The sequence below is a fragment of the Sphaeramia orbicularis genome, chromosome 4, assembly GCF_902148855.1.
Source record: "Sphaeramia orbicularis chromosome 4, fSphaOr1.1, whole genome shotgun sequence".
NCBI classification, from domain to species: Eukaryota; Metazoa; Chordata; class Actinopteri; order Kurtiformes; family Apogonidae; genus Sphaeramia; species Sphaeramia orbicularis.
The window spans coordinates 4,288,625-4,307,379 of record NC_043960.1 but is presented as its reverse complement, the minus strand read 5'-3'; the positions used below and the strand labels follow the sequence as shown (position 1 = coordinate 4,307,379).

General features: G+C 36.6%; 1 protein-coding gene across 1 annotated transcript; it reads right to left on the bottom strand.

The window, feature by feature from the left end:
* Positions 1-10,480: 10,480 nt before the first annotated feature.
* On the bottom strand, positions 10,481-17,504 carry ifi30b (IFI30 lysosomal thiol reductase b). The gene is made up of 7 exons (XM_030131407.1): positions 17,204-17,504; positions 15,286-15,474; positions 15,087-15,158; positions 13,064-13,156; positions 12,834-12,986; positions 11,680-11,748; positions 10,481-10,585 (listed from the first exon to the last, which is right to left on the bottom strand). Exons 1-7 carry the CDS (start codon positions 17,339-17,341, stop codon positions 10,526-10,528), a joined length of 774 nt encoding a protein of 257 aa, XP_029987267.1. The 5' UTR covers positions 17,342-17,504; the 3' UTR covers positions 10,481-10,525.
* Between the last annotated feature and the right edge of the window lie 1,251 nt (positions 17,505-18,755).

Sequence of the window (18,755 nt, the reverse complement as noted above, 5' to 3'; positions counted from 1 at the left end):
TATAAGTGAGGATGTTTTAGTTGTTTTTAGCCTTTTTTTTTTCTGAATGATGTGAGAGACGAATCATTTTACCAAATACAGATTGTAGATGTTTTCAGGGAGGAATCGACGGACGTAAACCTCAGGGTATGAAAAGAAACATAATTCTAATGTAGCACGGATGTAACGGGGACCCCTGACCCCAAACTGTCTTTCCTGTTTTGATTTACCTCCAAGACAGAGACGTCTCAGACTTCGTTTAACCCCGTCTTGTCTCTACATTTAATCAAAACCCTTTAACTGAGAATTTGGCAACTGAAGCAATCAAACCGTATGGATTTAGACCAGCCTGTAGCACCGCACAGATCGAAGAACGCCGCCAACGCCGCCGCCACCCCGGTCTCGGCTGTTAAAAACCCAGAAGACACCACCTGTAAAGTCAGTGGGAGCTTTATTTTTTTATCTGAGAGTATTTTAACTGGCGTTTGAGGATTTTACCAACGGTTCTTTGTCGTACATTTGCTGGTTTCGTCTGTGTTTATGCGCTTGAGAAGCTTTTCGTTTCGTTTCGTTTTGTTTTGTTTTATCAGGGTGCCTCCAGTTCGCAGTAGCACTTTACCGTCTCTGCCGTTCAGCTCACAAAGGGCTTCACCCGCTGTAGGCCTACTGATCACCAACGCACGGTGGGACGTTCAGGAACCCAGAGGCAGGACAGGAAACCACAAAACATGAACAACACTGGGTGATTTAGGAGAACACACACCAGCACAGAGAGCGATCTGAGAGAAAATATAACGCACACAATACGGACAAAAGTATGTGGACACGTTGAATTCAGGGGTTTCTTTTTCTAACAAGGGTCTGGGATACAAAACAGTATAAAAATTTATATTAAATTGTTATTTTTGAGAGATGGTTTTTACTTAATTTGTCACAACATTGTTTTTCTTTTTGTTTTGTTTTTTTATTCATGACTATGTTTTCCCTCTAAATTTCTAAAATATTTTGATGTTTATAAACTATATGGACATAAATATTGGGACACATCATGGCTACACCTGTAAAATGTCCTGTTTATGCTAATTTTAGGTATAAACATCAATATTTCCTTAAAGTTTAATGGGAGATTTTTCTTCCCAAGAGAGATGTGAAGAAAGTAAACAGTTGTGGTAGAAAATTATTCTTTACAGTCAGCGCATGAAAAATATATTTTTTAAAAATTTAAGGTAGAACGTTTAAAATCATAGTCATGGATTAAACAAATAAATAAATGTTGACAGAAATTAGGTCAAAACCATCTCTGAGGCATTTTGGAAACAAAAATAACTATTTAAACCAAACTAACCAATGCAATGATATTTATCTTAATATAAAACTACATTATGACATTTATCATTATTGTTTTGTATCCCAGACCCCTGTTAGAAAAGAAACACCTGAATTCAAGATGTCCACATACTTTTGTCCATATTGTGTATCAACCACTGCAGGTCTGTTAGGACTAAGACCAGACCCAGACAGAAGTTGACAACATTACATACAAAAAAATCAAACATTTATGAAGCTAATAAGATCTGGGAAAAGATGGTTTTCAACTTTAAAACTAACACTTTTAGTAGAAGATGGAAACTGTTGGAGGTTGTGTTTCATCCTCCAATGACGGCAGCTTTTTAGTGAAATTTTACAATATTTTTAGATATTTGATGCTCTAATCACAAACAGGAAGAGGGGTCTTGTCTGCTTCATCAGCTCTTGAGTAATGTTATATAATCAGTCCACTTCTGTAGAGGCAAAGCATTTAAAACTATTATAATGATAAAAAATAAAGAAATAAATGAATTCAACATTGACAGTAACATAAAGTAGAAATAAACTCTGAAGCATATTCTAAGTGTTTTACATGTGTTTAAACAAAGGTCCAGCCCAATGTTCAACTCATTTTAGTTCAGCTTCCACATTCAGACCATTATGATCTAAAGTGGGTCAGAGCAGTAAAATAAGAACAGAATAACCTGTAAATGATGACAACTCCAGATGTTTTACTTTTTTTTTGTTTTAGTGCAAAAGAAAAAAGGTAAAATTATATAATGAAAATGTTTGCATTTACAAACTATCCTTATCTAAACAACTAGAAACAATCAGAAATTTCTTATGAAAAATTGGTTGAATTTTAATAATAATCTGCCTGTTACTTAATATTTTGTGCCTTTGTGGATCTGTTGTGACCTGTAAGTTGTAACACAGTTGTGTAAATGAGAAGCTGAGGCATAATATTGTTAAAATTGCACCTTTACTTTTTTTGCACTAAAACAAAGAAAAAACATTTGTAGTATTTATCTATATTATAAAAGCCAAGTGACTTCTGTGTGTGTGTGTGTGTGTGTGTGTGTGTGTGTGTGTGTGTGTGTCCGGGGACTCACACTAAATCCGTACAGAGCCGACTGCTGCAGTTTGTCATACTTATGTATTTTTGGTCAAAGAACAGACTAGCTAAAATGGTAAGTTGATAGGACCAATATTTTGGAAGATGTTAGTCATTTTGGAATACAATAGCTTTATAATCAAGTTGCTATGACCAGAACGCTTTGGCGGTGAATGCTGGACAAATGTGGTACAGCATGCACGAATACACAACAGCATAAAAACGACCATATCTAGAACCCCTGGATCCCCATGGGTCAAGGCGATAGTAATATATAAACAAATAAATAATACAAATGTTTTTTTCTTTGTTTTAGTGCAAAAAAGTAAAGGTGCAGTTTTAACAATATTAAGCCTCAGCTTCTGGATGTGGTAGTTTTTATGCTGTTGTGTATTCGTGAAAGCTGTACCACATTTGTCCAGCTGTCACCGCCAAAGCGTTCTGGTCATCGCAACATGATATTAAGGCTATTGTGTTCCAAAATTACTAATATCTCCCAAAATATTGGTCCTATCAACTTACTGTTTTCGCTAATCTCTTCATGGACCAAAAATATATAAGTATTACAAACTGCAGCAGTCAGCTTTGTACGGATTTTGTGTGAATCCCTGGAGACACACACACACACACACACACACAGAGGCCACTTGGCTTTTATGATATAGAATATGTTATTATACTGGTCTGACCCATTTGAGATCATATTGGGCTGAATGTGGCCCCTGGTTGAGGAGTTTTCTTCAAGTTTTAATTCTACATATATCCCACTTTTACTGTGAGTCAGAGTTTTTACTTGTGTTCTAAGGTTTAGGTGAGTTTTTGTGTTTGTTAAATCGTGGAGAGCATCAGAACTACCAGACTTTGCCCAGATCTGTTAGTCTCAGACAGTGGACGTCTTTACGTTGAAGCCTTTTGGTTGTTTTTATTTCTCATCTACTGAAGCATTTCCTCCTTTTTGTGCCAATAACAGTCTGAAGTGACGTTCTCACTTCTCCAAACCCTTCATCCATGTGCCTAAAACTACACATCCACACAGTTTGGGTAGAAGCTGCAGTAGTTCAGAAACAGGAGGAATGAAGTGCACCGTTTTTAGTCCGATAGGATCTGAACCTTCAGCACCTTAACCCCGTCACCGTTGGACCAGGACCATCTGTCATTCCAACACATCACCCAGTGTTTACGCTACATTCACACTGACCGTCTTAATGCTCATTTATGATTTTTTTTTTTTTTTTTTGCGTAGTTCCTATTATAACTGAAACGTGATGCATTAGACTCATATGTGAACGGCCTATGAGACGTTTGAAGTCTGAAGTGACAACACATTCATCTGTGTTTATGGAAGTAAATCTGGATCTCGTCAGGTCCCGCCTCCCCCAGCGTTTGTCCCATTTCAATGAGCCCGTTTACACGCACACTAAAATCTGATCATCATCTGATTTCTGGAGTTATCAGATTATTCAAGTGATCATGTAAATAATATAATCTGATCTGTTTGATCAGATAACAGCAGTAATCTGATTAGGAGAAATCAGATTAACACACCTGAATTTCTCCCAAATACTCTGATGTGTTCTTGATTTATTTCGTTCTTTTACACGTGTAAAAACTATAAAATTGTAGAAAATGGACGTTATGTGGTCAAATGTAGGTGGAAGGATGTTTGATTCTACCATCATTATATATAAAAATAATCCAAAAAGAAATCCAATAATGGACTGAAATGGCCCAAAGTGCATGGAAACATGTCAGATCCAGTTATGACAATTATCTGATTACTCCCAGTTTTTAGCTCGCTTCCCAGGACTTTTCAGAAATTTAGATTTTTGAATTTTTGATGAATTTTTTAGTAATTTTAAATGAAGTGTCTGTGTCCACAGTACTGTGGGACTAACTTTCTCATTAGTTTATTACCACAGAGCCAATCAGTACCCTCGTTACTGTGGGTACATGTATACTGGTAACCTGCTGACACCGCAGGGGGACCAGGTACTGGAGCTGGTTTGTGCCTCTTCACACTTTCAGTTTCAGCATGAAGAACAACATGAAGCGTGGCGACTGTTTTACCTCATATAAGGAATTTGTCAGGGTTTTTGATGAATAGAAATCGGCCACTGGGACGACGTTCAAAGTGCAGAATTCAGATCATCTGATTGGCTCTGTGGTCACAGACAAACTGAGATTTCATGCCACAGTTCTGTGACAGTAGACATGTCTATTTAACATGTGCCTTTACTTATAAGGGTCCATATTTTGATGGTTTATGGAAATGGTTCCAGATATCAATCTAGTTCCTATTGATCACCGATAGAAGTCATATTTGGACTTTGATTGAATTAGTTGAGTTCTCCTCCAGTGAAAGCCCCGCCCACTTCTGTTGTTAGATGGATCTGCATCCAGACCACAGGACTCTAACAGAGACAGAACCTGACGACCTCACACATTCAATTTATTACTGAGTCTAGAACATGACGGTGAGCTACAGGGACACTGGTTCTGTTTATGGGTTTTTCTGGTCGTGTAAACGGGCTCAGTGTCGACTCGTGGGTACAAAGTCCGATCAGGTCCGTTTTTCTCCTCAGTGTGAATGTAGCGTCAGTTCCTCTGCTGCCGTCGGGTCCTGACGTATAACGGATAATGAGCACAGAAACTATGGAACTAACTTCTACAAACTCTAGTCCAGAGCCTTGGGAGCGTTTCACATCAGTTTTTCAGTCTTATTTGGTAGAATCGTGCTTGACTGGGATAACTGTGTGCCATAAGTGTTCCAAACACACACCACACCTGCCAGCCTACGATGCTGTACATTTTTACACTAGAGATTTTAACCTGATGATTGTATAAAAGTCACTGACTTTATAGTGTTAGTTTTTATGACTGATAAATGTTCACAGTATTTAAAGCCGACAGTTTGTTAGACTTTAGGATCACTCGGTTCAGCCCTTTTTCCTACTCTGAGAGCCGAGACCTGAGAATGTGCGTAGTTTCAGGAGTTCATGACTCTTCTCTGTACCAAGTACACGTTCAGTCTAGACCAGTGTTTGTCGCCGACGTAGAACGACCAGGAAGTCAACAAGCACTACACGGACATGAGGCTTCCTGGTCGGGCAGAAGTAGAGAACATTAGTCTTATGGTGTTTCATGAACTCAGCTTGGAAGCTTTATTGATCAGCCTTATATGTGATCGGAGAAGACGGAGCGACAGATGAAGGAACACTGGGCTGTTTTTAGCTTTAAACCAGGTCTCATGTTTCACAAAATATACACAAAACACAAGTAGTTTTTTTATCCTATAAAAACCTATTATAACCTGTAATAGGTTTTTAATAACCTATAATATGGCTCATTATATTATACACTGCCCGGCCCAAAAAAAAGACACACATGCAATCAAGGTTATTATCATTCATGAAAACTAAGGAAATAACGAAAACTAGAATTGAAAAAACATTTTCGTTTACTGAAATAAATAAAAATGTAATTGAAAGAAAAAAAATGATAACTAACTGAAACGGTATTGTGTGTTTACAAAACTGACTAAAACGGATAAAAATGATGGATAAAATTCCCTTCGTTTTCGTCATCATTGATACGAAATCGATTTATTTCGCTCTAGCAATTTTAGCTAGCAGCACCATACGACACTTCACAGTCCGTCACTTGTGTTCACTTGTGGTTTCCAGTCGTCTTCTGGTCCCCACTCTACCTGGAAACATGGAGACGAAAGTTGGGAGAAAGCAGCAGAGTCCTGTGTGGGGTTTATTTGAATATGATGGTGAAGAAGAGAAAAGATACGTCAAAACTAAAATTAATACTAAAACTAAGCATTTACAAAAAATGAAAACTAATAAAAACTATCAAACCTGCTCTAAAAACGAATTAAAACTAACAGAATAAGAGAAAAAAAAAAGTTAAAACTCAATAAAACTAAACTATAATGAACTAGAAGCACTCGGAGAGCGCAGACCTCCGCCAAGGCTGATCAGTGGCCCTCCCCGTGGGCCCCCCCACCCCCGATCACCACCAAAATTTAATCATTTCTTCCTTATCCCATTTCCAACAAACCCTGAAAATTTCATCCAAATCTGTCCATAACTTTTTGAGTTATGTTGCACACTAACGGACAGACAAACAAACAAACAAACAAACAAACAGACAAACAAACAGACAAACAAACAAACCCTGGCAAAAACATAACCTCCTTGGCGGAGGTAAAAATCCACAACTGTTAGAACCTTGCATGTATTATTTGACTGCACCACCTTTGGTTTTGATTCCAGGAGACATTCACTGTCACATCTTTTTCACCACATAATGCTTATGTAGTGTCACAATAAGGTTCATAATACTTTTTCCATCCATAGTTGCATTAATTTTTGGGAGGATCGGACTGCTGCATCCAGTCTTCATCACATCTTAACGTAGAGTCTGGACTTTATGGAGGCTAATCTTTGTGTGTAAATGATGTAATTCTCCCTGAAACATTCTGTCACAAACCTGATGACCTGGATCAGTCCTGGTACTGTCCAGTCTTTTCAACGTTAAAGCCATGAGAGGACACTTACTGCATCAGTTAGAGTTCAGTAACCTGTTCCAGCTGAAACATTATCATCCACTGCAGTACTGACCCATGGACGGATCTGAACTGTTTGTTTATTAAATCCAGTCAGTGTCTCCTGTGATCAAATCCAAAGGTGGTGCAGTCAAATACAGCATGTGCGACTTTTTTGTTTTGGCCGGACAGTGTATAATTTACTGAGTATAATATAATATAACCTCTAATAACCTATAATGGCCTTAAAAATGAACTCGTCTGTGTTTATAAAAGATTTTAGCCTTGAAAACAACCTACAGTCGATGCACAAATATTCACTAAATTAAAGCTCAGACGTTTCATTATGATCATGTTGAATAAAAACAGCTTTGGGAAGAATTATTGGATCTGTTAACAAGTAAAACTCAGTCATGTCAGGGTTTTCTGTGTGAGTGTGAGTCAAAAATCTGGCAAAAGACACAAATATGATAAATAAATGATTGTTTCCTAAATGACAACAAAAACTCCTTTGTCAATAACATAATAAATCAACTAATAACGTGGTACTGAAAAACAATGAATATTCAAGAATATTTAATGTTTTAGTCTCAATAGAGTTGCAATAGTCATTCAATCAATCAACTGATTAGCATGTATTTGTATTAAACTGGTTTAGTTTGTAATGATACATAGACAAAATATATCATTACAGTTAGATTTTGTGATTCCAGCCTGTTAAATTTCATTATTTCTCAGTTTCTTTTCTCCTCTGAGACAATAAACTGAATATATTCAGATTTTTATCCAAACAAGACATTTAAAGATATCATTTCAGGCTTTTGGAAATACTGGAAATCCATATTCTACAAACCAAACAACGAATCAATGAACAGAGAAAATAATCAGCTGTAACGATTACATTTGCAGCCTTAATTTAGTTTCATTTCAAAACTATTTCAGGATGACATTAAAAAAATAATAATCTTAGTCTAATAATTATTTCTAAAGCTCGGTAGAACTGCAATGATTATTCAGTTAATTAAATACATGTTTTGGTAAATGTGTTTGAGTATCTATTAATATCTGCAGAAATATCATTTGAGTCATTTTTAAAGAAAACAGATTTTCTAGCCTCTAGCCTCTTAAATTTTACTGTTATCCAGTTATTTTCCCCGTTGTGTCAATAAACTGAATATATTTAGATTTGAATCCAAACACCATATTTAAGGACATTTGGAATTAAACATCCATATTCTACAAACCAAACAACTGAGCGATTAACAGAGAAAATCAGCTACAATAATAGTTTATATTATATTAATAGGTTTTAGTTGCAGCTTTAATTTAGTTTTGTTTCTAAATTATTTCAGCTTTGAAAATAACCTTTACTTGATGCATGACATTAAAAGAGTCATTAGTAATAATAATAATCTAATTATTTCTAAAGCCATTCATTGTCCTGTGTTTTAATAGATTGGTTTCAGTAAATATTGATAATGTAGAAATATGATTTTTGTATCATTTTTCACATGTTGTGACTCAGTAACTAAAGTTCAATATTCAGTTACTTTCTGCCAGTGGTGGAGAATCCCAGATCCATAAAGTAAAAGTCCTGCCACGTATTTGTTCCAACCATTCACTGAACCAGCCCATTTTGATCAGCTCAACTCCTTATCCAGGTAGATGGAATAATTAGTGGAATCACCTGAGTTAAGTGAACAGGTAGAACCAACACATGGCAGGACTTTTACTTTGTGGAGCTGGGATTCTCCACCACTGCTTTCTGCCTCTGTGACACTAAATTAAATGTATTTTGATTTTTAACTAAACAAGACATTTAAGGACGTCATATTGGGATTTTGGAAATACTGATCAATATTTTACAAACCAGACAACTAATCAGTTACCTGAGAATCAATTGTTGCAGCTATGATTTACACTCATGTCTAAACTATTTCAGCCTTTATTTGATGCTCGAGGTTAAAAGCGTTAAAACTAAGTCTAATAATGATTTTTAAAACTCAGATCTGCAATGATTCAACTGATTGATTGAATTAATTAATTATCTATTTTGATAAATTGGTTTGAGTAGATACTGATATATGTAGATATACCATTTTAGAGTAATTTTTAAAGATCAGGGTGATACACTGTCTTAAATTTCACTATTTCCCAGTGTCATTCCTCCTCTGTGACAATAAATTGAAAACATTTTGATTTTTAACAGACATTTAAATATGTGGTTTTGAGATTTTGGAAATATTGATCGATATTTTACAAACCAAACAACTAATCGATTAACAGCCATGATTTTTCTATACATTTATAAACAGTTTCAGCCTTAAAAATGAACGTAAATGATCCAGTTTCATCAATCAAGTCATAAATATACATGAAAACTAAAGACAAAGCATTAAAACAGCCCCTTCAGTCACAGACAATAAGCTGTAAATGTGATTCCAGGTTTAATGTTTTACTCATTTGTTTTTAAGTGTCCTTTTTATTCGTTCCCCTTAAACCTGGTGTTAAAAACAGCTCAGCGTTGGAGGATGTCAGCGTCCTCTGGTGGTCGCCGTGGGTGCCGTCGCTCCGTGTATTCTGTGTCTGTGATAAAACTGCCACCGTTAACGTCTACGCCGTCTTGTTTTTTTTCAGCCGCTGTGTCGTGGAAGATATTTATTCTTAATAAAAACGTGTCTGTCGAGACAAAGTACTGTAACATACTGTAGGACGTTTTAGTTTATGTTTCGGAGCCTGAAAATCAAACGAATACTTTACATGGATGTAAACATCTGCCACTCCAATGTTTTTGTCAAAGAAAACTATATTTTTGTTTCTAATTTTAAGCCAAAAGACTTTCGGGAGTTCAGGGTGTTTTAAGTGGAAAATGCCAATAAATTATATGGAAATTTATATGAGAATGGTTTTGTTTTGTTATTGTTTTGTTCTTTTTCAGAGGAAATTATATCCAAGTTCAGACCCACATGTTCAGTTTAATCCAAACTATATGGACAAAAGTATTGGGACATGTCTACAGCTGTAAGATGTCCTGTTTCTGCTGATATTAGAGATAAACATCAATATTGTCTAAAGTTTAATGGGAGATTTTTTTTCCTAAGTGAGATGTGAAGAAAATTATTTACAGTCAAAGCATGAAAAATATTTTAGAACATTTAAAATCATACTTTTTAATGTTAATGATGAGAGAAATTAAGTAAAAACTGTCTCCAAGGCATTCTGGAAACAAATATAACACTTTAAACCAAACTAACCAATGCAATGATATTTATCTCAATATAAAACTCTATTATAACCTTTGTCATTATTGTTTTGTATCCCAGACCCTGATAGAAAAGAGTCATCTGAATTCAACATGTCCACATACTTTTGTCCATATAATGTGTGAGCCATATAATAGAGACAGGTTTAGACAGTTTATTTTATTGATTTGTTTATTTAATTGTCCGCAAACGTTCATACAAAAGTGGATATAAGTGTAATATTTATAGCGTTTACATCTGAACACACACGGTAGATTCTTTTTCTGGACACAGACTTCTTAAATGTGCACATATTTGATAGATTTGTGTTCAGCAGAACCCTCTGTTGAGTCTGACGGGGGCTCCAGTGCAGGTCGGAGGCTTCACCCCCTGGAAAAACACAAACAAGACTGAGTCGCATCTTCATGAAACAGATTCATCTGATCAGACACAAGGAAATATTGGACCACCACACCTGTAAGTATGGAGGCAGGTTTAGACAGTTTATTTTATTGATTTGTTTATTGACTGTAGGTCACTGAGGCTCATAGCAGCACTAAGATCCAGTTATTTACTGTTATTTGTCCACTTCAAGAAATCTCCATTAGAAGTATAATAAAAACAGTCTGTTTTTTTAACTGTGTAGCCTTGAGTTAACATAAGATTTATAAAACAATAAGGAACGACTGAACCTTTTGCAATAAAACAGAAATAATTCCACTGTATGGAGTCATTTACTGTACTCAGTCTTTTATCAGCTGGAAAACACAGGTACCGCAAGAAATAAGATACAGCTAAAGCCCATGGAACACATTTTAGACATAATTATACTTTTGACTTACTGATATAAATATTGTTAACAGGTGTTTTCCAATGATACATAACATTTACAGTGGTGAGTCGACACTAGACGTCAGAATTATGGAATCATGTCAGTAAATTCAAAGAAACAAGCTCAATCATGTGTGCATCAGGCTTAACTAATTAATAAATATTAGCAAAAAAAAAATAGAAGGTATTTTTTTTTTTATTTAACCTTACCTGAGTGAATAAAGGTTAAATAAATAATTTTTATTATGCAGTGTGTTATACAAGGTGGTTAATGTGCCCCCTAGTGTCAGAATCCAGAATTGACTGAGGTGAATGAAACAGGTATTTGCAGATTCACATGATTCAAACACTTACAACTTTTCAGAAACAGAAAAATCTAATGATGCACGATGATACGCTGACCCTGTAGCAGATGCACAGATTATACTGATGTAAAGAATGAGTTTAGAACGGTACAGAAATGACTTATTCAGCACTTTATCTTTGAAAGAACATGTTTAAAAACAGACAAATTCATGAAAAAACCTGTGATGTACCACCACAGATTAATAAGTAAAGAAACTAAATACGACATATCGATGTATCCACACTTTCATAAACTTTATTTTACACATTTCTATGAATACTTGGACTCTAAACCTCTGTGTTCTTACCTTATAAAGTTGACAAACCAGCTGGAACAGAGAGGACAAGGCCTGGTCCTCCGTCTGTTTGGTGTACTCCTACAAACAAACCAAACAACAGCTGTTCAGACTCAGAGTTTTTAAGTGATTTAAAAATGTTTCAGTTCAGTGGAACAGTTACTACTTTTACTCAAGTACTGCATTTGACTCTAGTTCTGAGGTACTTGTACTGCATTTTTTATTCCACTACATTTGTTGATGGTTTTAGTTCCTTTTACAGTTTTCCATCTCTTTTCTCTTCAGTGAAAAAAACTCCAAATCATTAATTTTGAATATTTTGTGAAGGATTAAATATCTTCTTATAAAAAGAAAAATTAATAACTCGTGTTCTTTTCTAGGTCATTGGGAAACAGACTAAGTTTTTTTTTTTTTTCTATTAGAGCTGCAACTATATTGTTTTCATGATCAATTGATCTGCCTATTATTTTGACACTTTTTTTTTTTCTAAATTTTTTCCCCAAAAAACAAGCCTAAACATATTCTCTCAGCTAAAGGTGAGTTCCTCAACTTGTCTTTTCTTAAATTAATCCATTGATGTTCAACTAATGAATCAGTTCCTGTTCGAAAAATGCATCAGATTGTGAAGTTTTTATAATAATAAGGCTGCATTTTCTGAAAAACTAAATTAATAACTGAATGATTTGGCTTTTAAACTCTATTACAAGTTAGATTTTTGGAGAAAAGTTGGATTTGTTTGGAACAATGAAGTGAATAAACTGTAAACCCCCCCCCCCCTTTTTTTTTTTTTTAACTCATTTTACTGATAAAACCAGGTTTAAACTTACATCTGTAAAGATTCATTGCTTCTTTTTTGTCAGACAGATAAAAAATACTTGTTAAAAAAGTTGATTTTTCTACCTTTACATGTTTCACCGACAGGTGAAGCCAAAACATGTAAAGGTTAAAAAAAAAAAAAAAACTTGTTTTGATAAAGGAATCTTTATACTCTCAGTATGAACCTGAGGTGCAAATATTACACAGAAAGTAGAAGATCGAAGTCTGATCCAGAGTACTGTGTAGTATTTGTACTTGAGAGTACTGTATAGTATTCGTACTTCAGTACTGTATAGTATTCGTACTTCAGTACTGTGTAGTATTTGTACCTCAGTACTGTGTATTCTTACCCCGTCCACGGTGACCCAGGGTACGTAGGTGTGACCCGGGTCCAGGGCTCTGGTCATGGCGGCGTGGCGGTGCATGAGCCGCTTTCCCACAGTTCCATTCACACAGGACTGGACGCTGGACCAGGACACTCCAGGGTCATGGAGGCGGAGACACTGAGAAGGAACGACACGGTCACAAACAGGAAACGCCCACTGGACTGATGGGGGGGGAGGGTTCAGCGGATACTCACAGGCTCAGCGGCGGCGATGACGTCCACAGCAGATTCCATGCAGTAGATGATGTGAAAGGCTGTGGACGGGTGTGTCAGATGGAGGACACAGGCCTGGAAGACACCACAACACACTGTAACCACAGCAGAGAACAAACCAGACGGAAGAAAGGAAGGACAGTCAACGAAAACTTAGATCTAGAAGTGTTAGATCACAGCTGTCAAACATGCGGCTCGGGGGCCAAAACCAGCCCGCCAAAGGGTCCAGTCCGGCCCCTGGGATGAATTTGTGAAATACAAAAATTACACTGAAGATATGAACAATCAAGGATGTTCAAATCATTTTAGGTCATTTCAGTCTAAAGTAAACCTATAAACCTATAAATAATGAAAACTGTAAATTTGTCTCTTTGTTTTAGTGTAAAAAGAAGTAAAATTGCACAAAAATGTTTACATTTACAGACTAGCCTTTTACAAAAAATGTGAATTTCTGTAATGTCTTAAGAGAAGTATGTGGAATTTTAATAATACTTGTGGCATTGTACCCATGGTGCAATGGGCTCTATGCACAGCCCCAGTACTTCTGAACTTCAGGTGGCTCCTTTATTTCCTGTCTTTCATTATTGGACACACTGATTAATCCAGGTGTGTCTAATTAATCAGTCGTTGCAACAAGAAGCAGCAGATACACCTGGATTAATCAGTGTGTCCAATAATGAAAGACAGGAAATAAAGGAGCTGCCTGAAGTTCAGGAAGTACTGGGGCTGTGCATAGAGCCCATTGTACGATAGCGCCCTCCCGTGGTGCAACCGTGGCATCGCACCCATACGCCCTCCCATGCTGCAACATCAGGACACATGTTGGACAAACGCCAGCTGGACACAGAACATGCATTATAGTAGGACTCTGTTATTTAATGTTTTGTGTATTTGTAGATCCACTGGGATCTGTAAGTTGTGATTGACATGTGTAAATGATAAACTGAGGCGGAATATTGTTAACATTGCACTTATTTTACTAATGAATTTTCAGGTTGTTCATATTTGTTCATGCTATGTTCAAGTACAATTCGTAGATGGAAACATTTTCATTATGGAATATACTTTTTTCACTCAAAAGTTCTTATCCTATTATTTATATTATTGTACTGGTCCGGCCCACTTTAGATCATATCAGGCTGAATGTGGAACTGAACTAACATGAGTTTGACAGCCCTGGGTTACATAATGTATCTCGTTTTAAGACAATTTCTTATTTTTAGTGTTCATACATCTGTAGACAGGTTTAAGTTTAATTCAGATGAAGTTCTCTTGCTGCATGGACAGATATTTCATTTGTTTTGAGTAACTTTTTCCTCAGATTTAGTCTTTTTATCTTCTTTTTAGACACCCCCCTTTTTTTGCAGTGAATACAGACATAAATGCATGTGTGGACATTAGAGCTTTACTAAACCGACAGAACGTTGGACTAGGACTTTTACACAGGCCTGTGTGTCTAAGTCAGTGGTTCCAACCTTTTTTGGCTCGTGACTCCATTTTAACGTCACAAATTTCTGGTGACCCCAGACGTTCAAAACAGAGACTTTTTTTTGCTAAAATGAATTTGTTTTTGTTGTTTTGTAATAATTTGCTCTACTATGTTGCAAATAAAAGTTAATTTTAGACGACATTTAGGCTATAGAATGTAGTATATGCATACATATGCTCTGTTCGGTCCAGGTTTCTGACTGACTGTTCGTGCAGGTTGAAGTGTAGTAACACATGGTCACATGATCAGGTCAATCCAGATATGCCCTCTCAGATATTATATCCTGCATTTTATTTGAAGTGGATTTTTATTAAGAAAAGTGTGTGGTGTTTTAATTATAATGAAATATATATTGAATCCTTAAAAAAAATATTTTGTGAGAATTTTTTTTTTTTTTTTTTAGTCTTTCTTAATTACTAAAAATTTCAGGTGACCCCATTTGAATTCCAGGTGACCCCAAGGTTGAAAAACACTGGCATAAGTAGTAAATTCATGTGTAGAACGTTGAGTCCAAACCTCGATCATGTTTCCTGTGCACTCCAGCGCTCCGTGTTGACAGGTGAACGGAGAGTTTGCAGATGGAATTTCCTACAAGAGAAAGAGTTCAGGTTTCCTTGGCTGGGACAGAGCCTCATGTGTGGACTTTCAGAGTCTGAACAGAAGGTGATGACAGCGGTGATGATGATGATGAGGATGATGGTGGTGGCGGCTGTACCTTGGCGTTTCCATAGGGGACCAGAGTGACGGTCATGATGTCCTGGAGCATCGTCCACGTGGGGAAGAGCTGCTGTGTGAGGAAGGACCTGCAGGCCGGACACAGACTCTCATAGTACAGAGAGACGGACACCGGAGGAGCGGCCGGCTCCGGTCTGACGGACCACAGCTCCATGCACTGTTTCTGGACCTGCAGGACCAGCACACAACCCGTCTGTGCACTTGGACATCAGACTATGGACCTCACAGCTGCAGTCGATTAGATTTATAAGATTTTTACCAAAAACATCATCTGCGCAGTGTCCTAGACATGTCAAAAGGTTTTTTATACAGTTTGTTTTTGACAGTTTTAGAGAGGAGTCAACTCAAATACTTCCTGGGTTGTGATGTTCTTCCACTTGTAAACATTTATCTTACCTGGAGTAAGAGCACAAATAAGAAAACTGTGGTGAATCCCACAAATCTATGAATGCGAACAAAAATAAGAGAATTAGTCCATAAATTGTTTCCTGCATGAGGCTCAGTGTGTTGTGTTTACTGTGATGAACAAACAGTAAAAGAGCATCTGTATCTGATGAAAAGCATTTGAAATATGGAGTTTTCCTCTTTATTTTTACTTCTATTCTAAAGCATTTTACATCCTTCAGTATTACAGACTACACTTTTTATTCTGCAACTCACTATTGTGTTCATGAGCAGTTATTCAGCCTCTTGTTTTTGACAACTGATTAATAACCACCACCCCCCCCAATACCAGTAGAAGAACATTTTCTCAGTCAAAGGTGATATTTTCCAACTTAACATTTTTTTTAATTAACCCAATAATGTTAAACAAAGGAATCAGTGTCTATTAAAAAGCACCTTGAATTGCCTTGTTGCTGAAATGTGCTATACAAATAAACTTGCCTTGCCTGAAAATATGCATCAGATACAGATTAACTTGACTGGTCCACAAGAGGAATGACAAAAAGAGAGAGAAAGAGGGAAAAAAAAGTCATAAAAACAGGATTGTAATATTTTGCATAATTTTTGTTTGTAATATTGTGCTTCTTCTGTGTAGAATATATAAGTCTAAAAACATAGAAGCTGCATTTTGTGGAAAAACTGCTTTAAATGTTTGACTTTTAACATCTTTTACAAGTTTGTTCATCGAAGACAAGATTGGATTAAAAACTCACTTTAGATTCTGAATGTTTCAGCTGCTTAGTTTTTGACTTTTGTATTTATTTCACTTACGAAGGAAAATTCTCATTTACTGCTTTAGTTACAACTTCGCAAAAGTAGGTGAGGCCTCTCTGAAACCACTAGTGACTAAAACAGTGAATGTTTTCAGCGTTTGTTTTAGTTTTTCCTACTTTCCAAATCAGATTAAGTGTCTGTCATTTGGCCGGAGCTGCTCTGCCGGTCACATGAAGGACCACCGCCGTCCAATTTCTGAAGCATGACTCCAATTTAACCTCAGAGCTGAAACTTTGAATCAAACTGAACTCTGTTTGGAAATAATGATAAAAAAAAACATGAATAAGCAGCATTTCTTGGATTTTTTTCCACAATTATTTTTTATTTAGTGTCCACTCCTAAAGGTAACGTTTGGTGTGTTACATATTTACTGTAATTATCACTAGAAATGATGTTATTTTACTTTAAACAAATACATTTTCTGTTTTATTTTTAATATTTTTTTGGTGAATCCAGCAGCCTCAAACACCTTTTACATCATGGAAATCTTCAGTAATGGCAGAACCTGAACACCTGTGTGTCTCAGCTTTACTGTTTCTTATTTTTGCATATCATCATCTAACACCATAACATTTATTTTACTGTTAACGTGCCACTTTGCAGCTGATGAAGCCAAATATTAGAGCCGACGGTTGCACACCTGTGAATGTCTCCATGGGTCTGAACTGAAGTCCACTCACCTTACATTGTATGGCTATTTCCAAAGACCTGCACCACTGAGATGGAGGATAATGACAGGACGGTTTGGGATGAGACCCACAGATTTCCTGGACGATGCAGAGGAATAAAACCACAGCTGGAAGTCCTGGAAGCTTCATGGTGGACACCAGGAGACAGTCTGCTCCACAGTGAGGGCAGACTATGACACTGCTCCTCCTCAGAGCCTGTGAAACAGCCCCAACAGCTGCTTAAGACCAGGTGTGACCCACTGGTGCTGCCTTCAGGGACCCTGGAACATTCCTGTTTCTCCTCAATGGACAGTGAGCTGATAAAAACAACCACATTATAACACTCATAATAGATGAATATAAATGTAGGAATATATGACAAATGATAAAGCATCCACTAGAAAGTATTTGATTGTTATCATCGTGTGCAGTCTCCCTCTGGTGGCGGCAAGACAAAGTAGAACAGACTTTAATTTTGCTTATTATTATAATTATAAAAGTGACCCTAATATTCCTGTGAGGGAAAAGCACTTTCCATACCCCACAGCTTTCAGACAAGTTTCAAAAGTAAGAGTTAAATGAATAAACTGGGCTTTGCATTGGGGTGTTGTATATGTTCTGTTTGTTTGTGTGTGTGTGTGTGTGTGTGTGTGTGTGTGTGTGTGTGTGTGTGTGTGTGTGTGTGTGTGTGTGTGTGAGGGAGAGAGAGAGAGAGAGAGAGAATGGTGTAAAATTAATGTAATAATTAAAATTGGAATGTAAGGTAGAGGAGACCCCAGGAAGAATGGCAACTGATGTTTCAGTTGCTAATGGGGATCTTAATCAATGAAAGAAAGAAAGAAAGAAAGAAAGAAAGAAAGAAAGAAAGAAAGAAAGAAAGAAAGAAAGAAGAGTTAAAACATAAGGTGAAATGCGAAAAAATTAAATGAAATAAAGCAATGTCCTTCAATGAATAAATAAATAAATAAGAAATTGAGAAAGAAAGAAAGAAAGAAAGAAAGAAAGAAACCGCAATTTCGTCAAGCACAAACAGCAATGCTTTATGGGAAATGTAGTTATTTCATAAGAATGATCAGTTTGTTAAATTGTTGCTCATAAATGCCCAACATTTGCAACCCCGTGGGCGAAAAGAACTGTCCTAAATCCCTAGATGTGTGACCTTCATTAAAAGTTCCCTAAAACCCGATAATTCGAACATATTTGGAGATGAGACGGTGATCTGTCTGCTTTGACATTTGTAAGAAGAACATGAGCGCCATCTTGGATCCGCCGTAAAACACAAAGAAGAAGAAGCAGCCATGTTAGATTTTTACCGGAAATTACTGACGGTGGGCGATAGTGGCAATTTCGGTATTGATCCGATACCAAGTAAATACAGGGCTACGTTTACTAGAAATGTCATGATCATTCAATAATTTTGTTATTTTGCCTTTCCCTTCTTGTGGATGTAGCCTACTACTGTACTGTAGGTTTGCTAATGTTCCTAACAAAGAGCTAAATTACCTCTGAGGTTCTTGCTAACGCTACTAGCATCAACTGTGAAAACAGTGGACATGAAGGCAGG

Coding starts and splice junctions, on each gene's coding strand:
- ifi30b (XM_030131407.1), bottom strand. CDS start 17,341: ATGAAGCTTCCAGGACTTCCAGCTGTGGTTTTATTCCTCTGCATCGTC. Junction 15,159..15,285: donor TCCCCTATGGAAACGCCAAG/GTACAGCCGCCA, acceptor TTTCTCTTGTAG/GAAATTCCATCTGCAAACTC. Junction 13,157..15,086: donor GCACAGGAAACATGATCGAG/GTTTGGACTCAA, acceptor GGTGTCTTCCAG/GCCTGTGTCCTCCATCTGAC.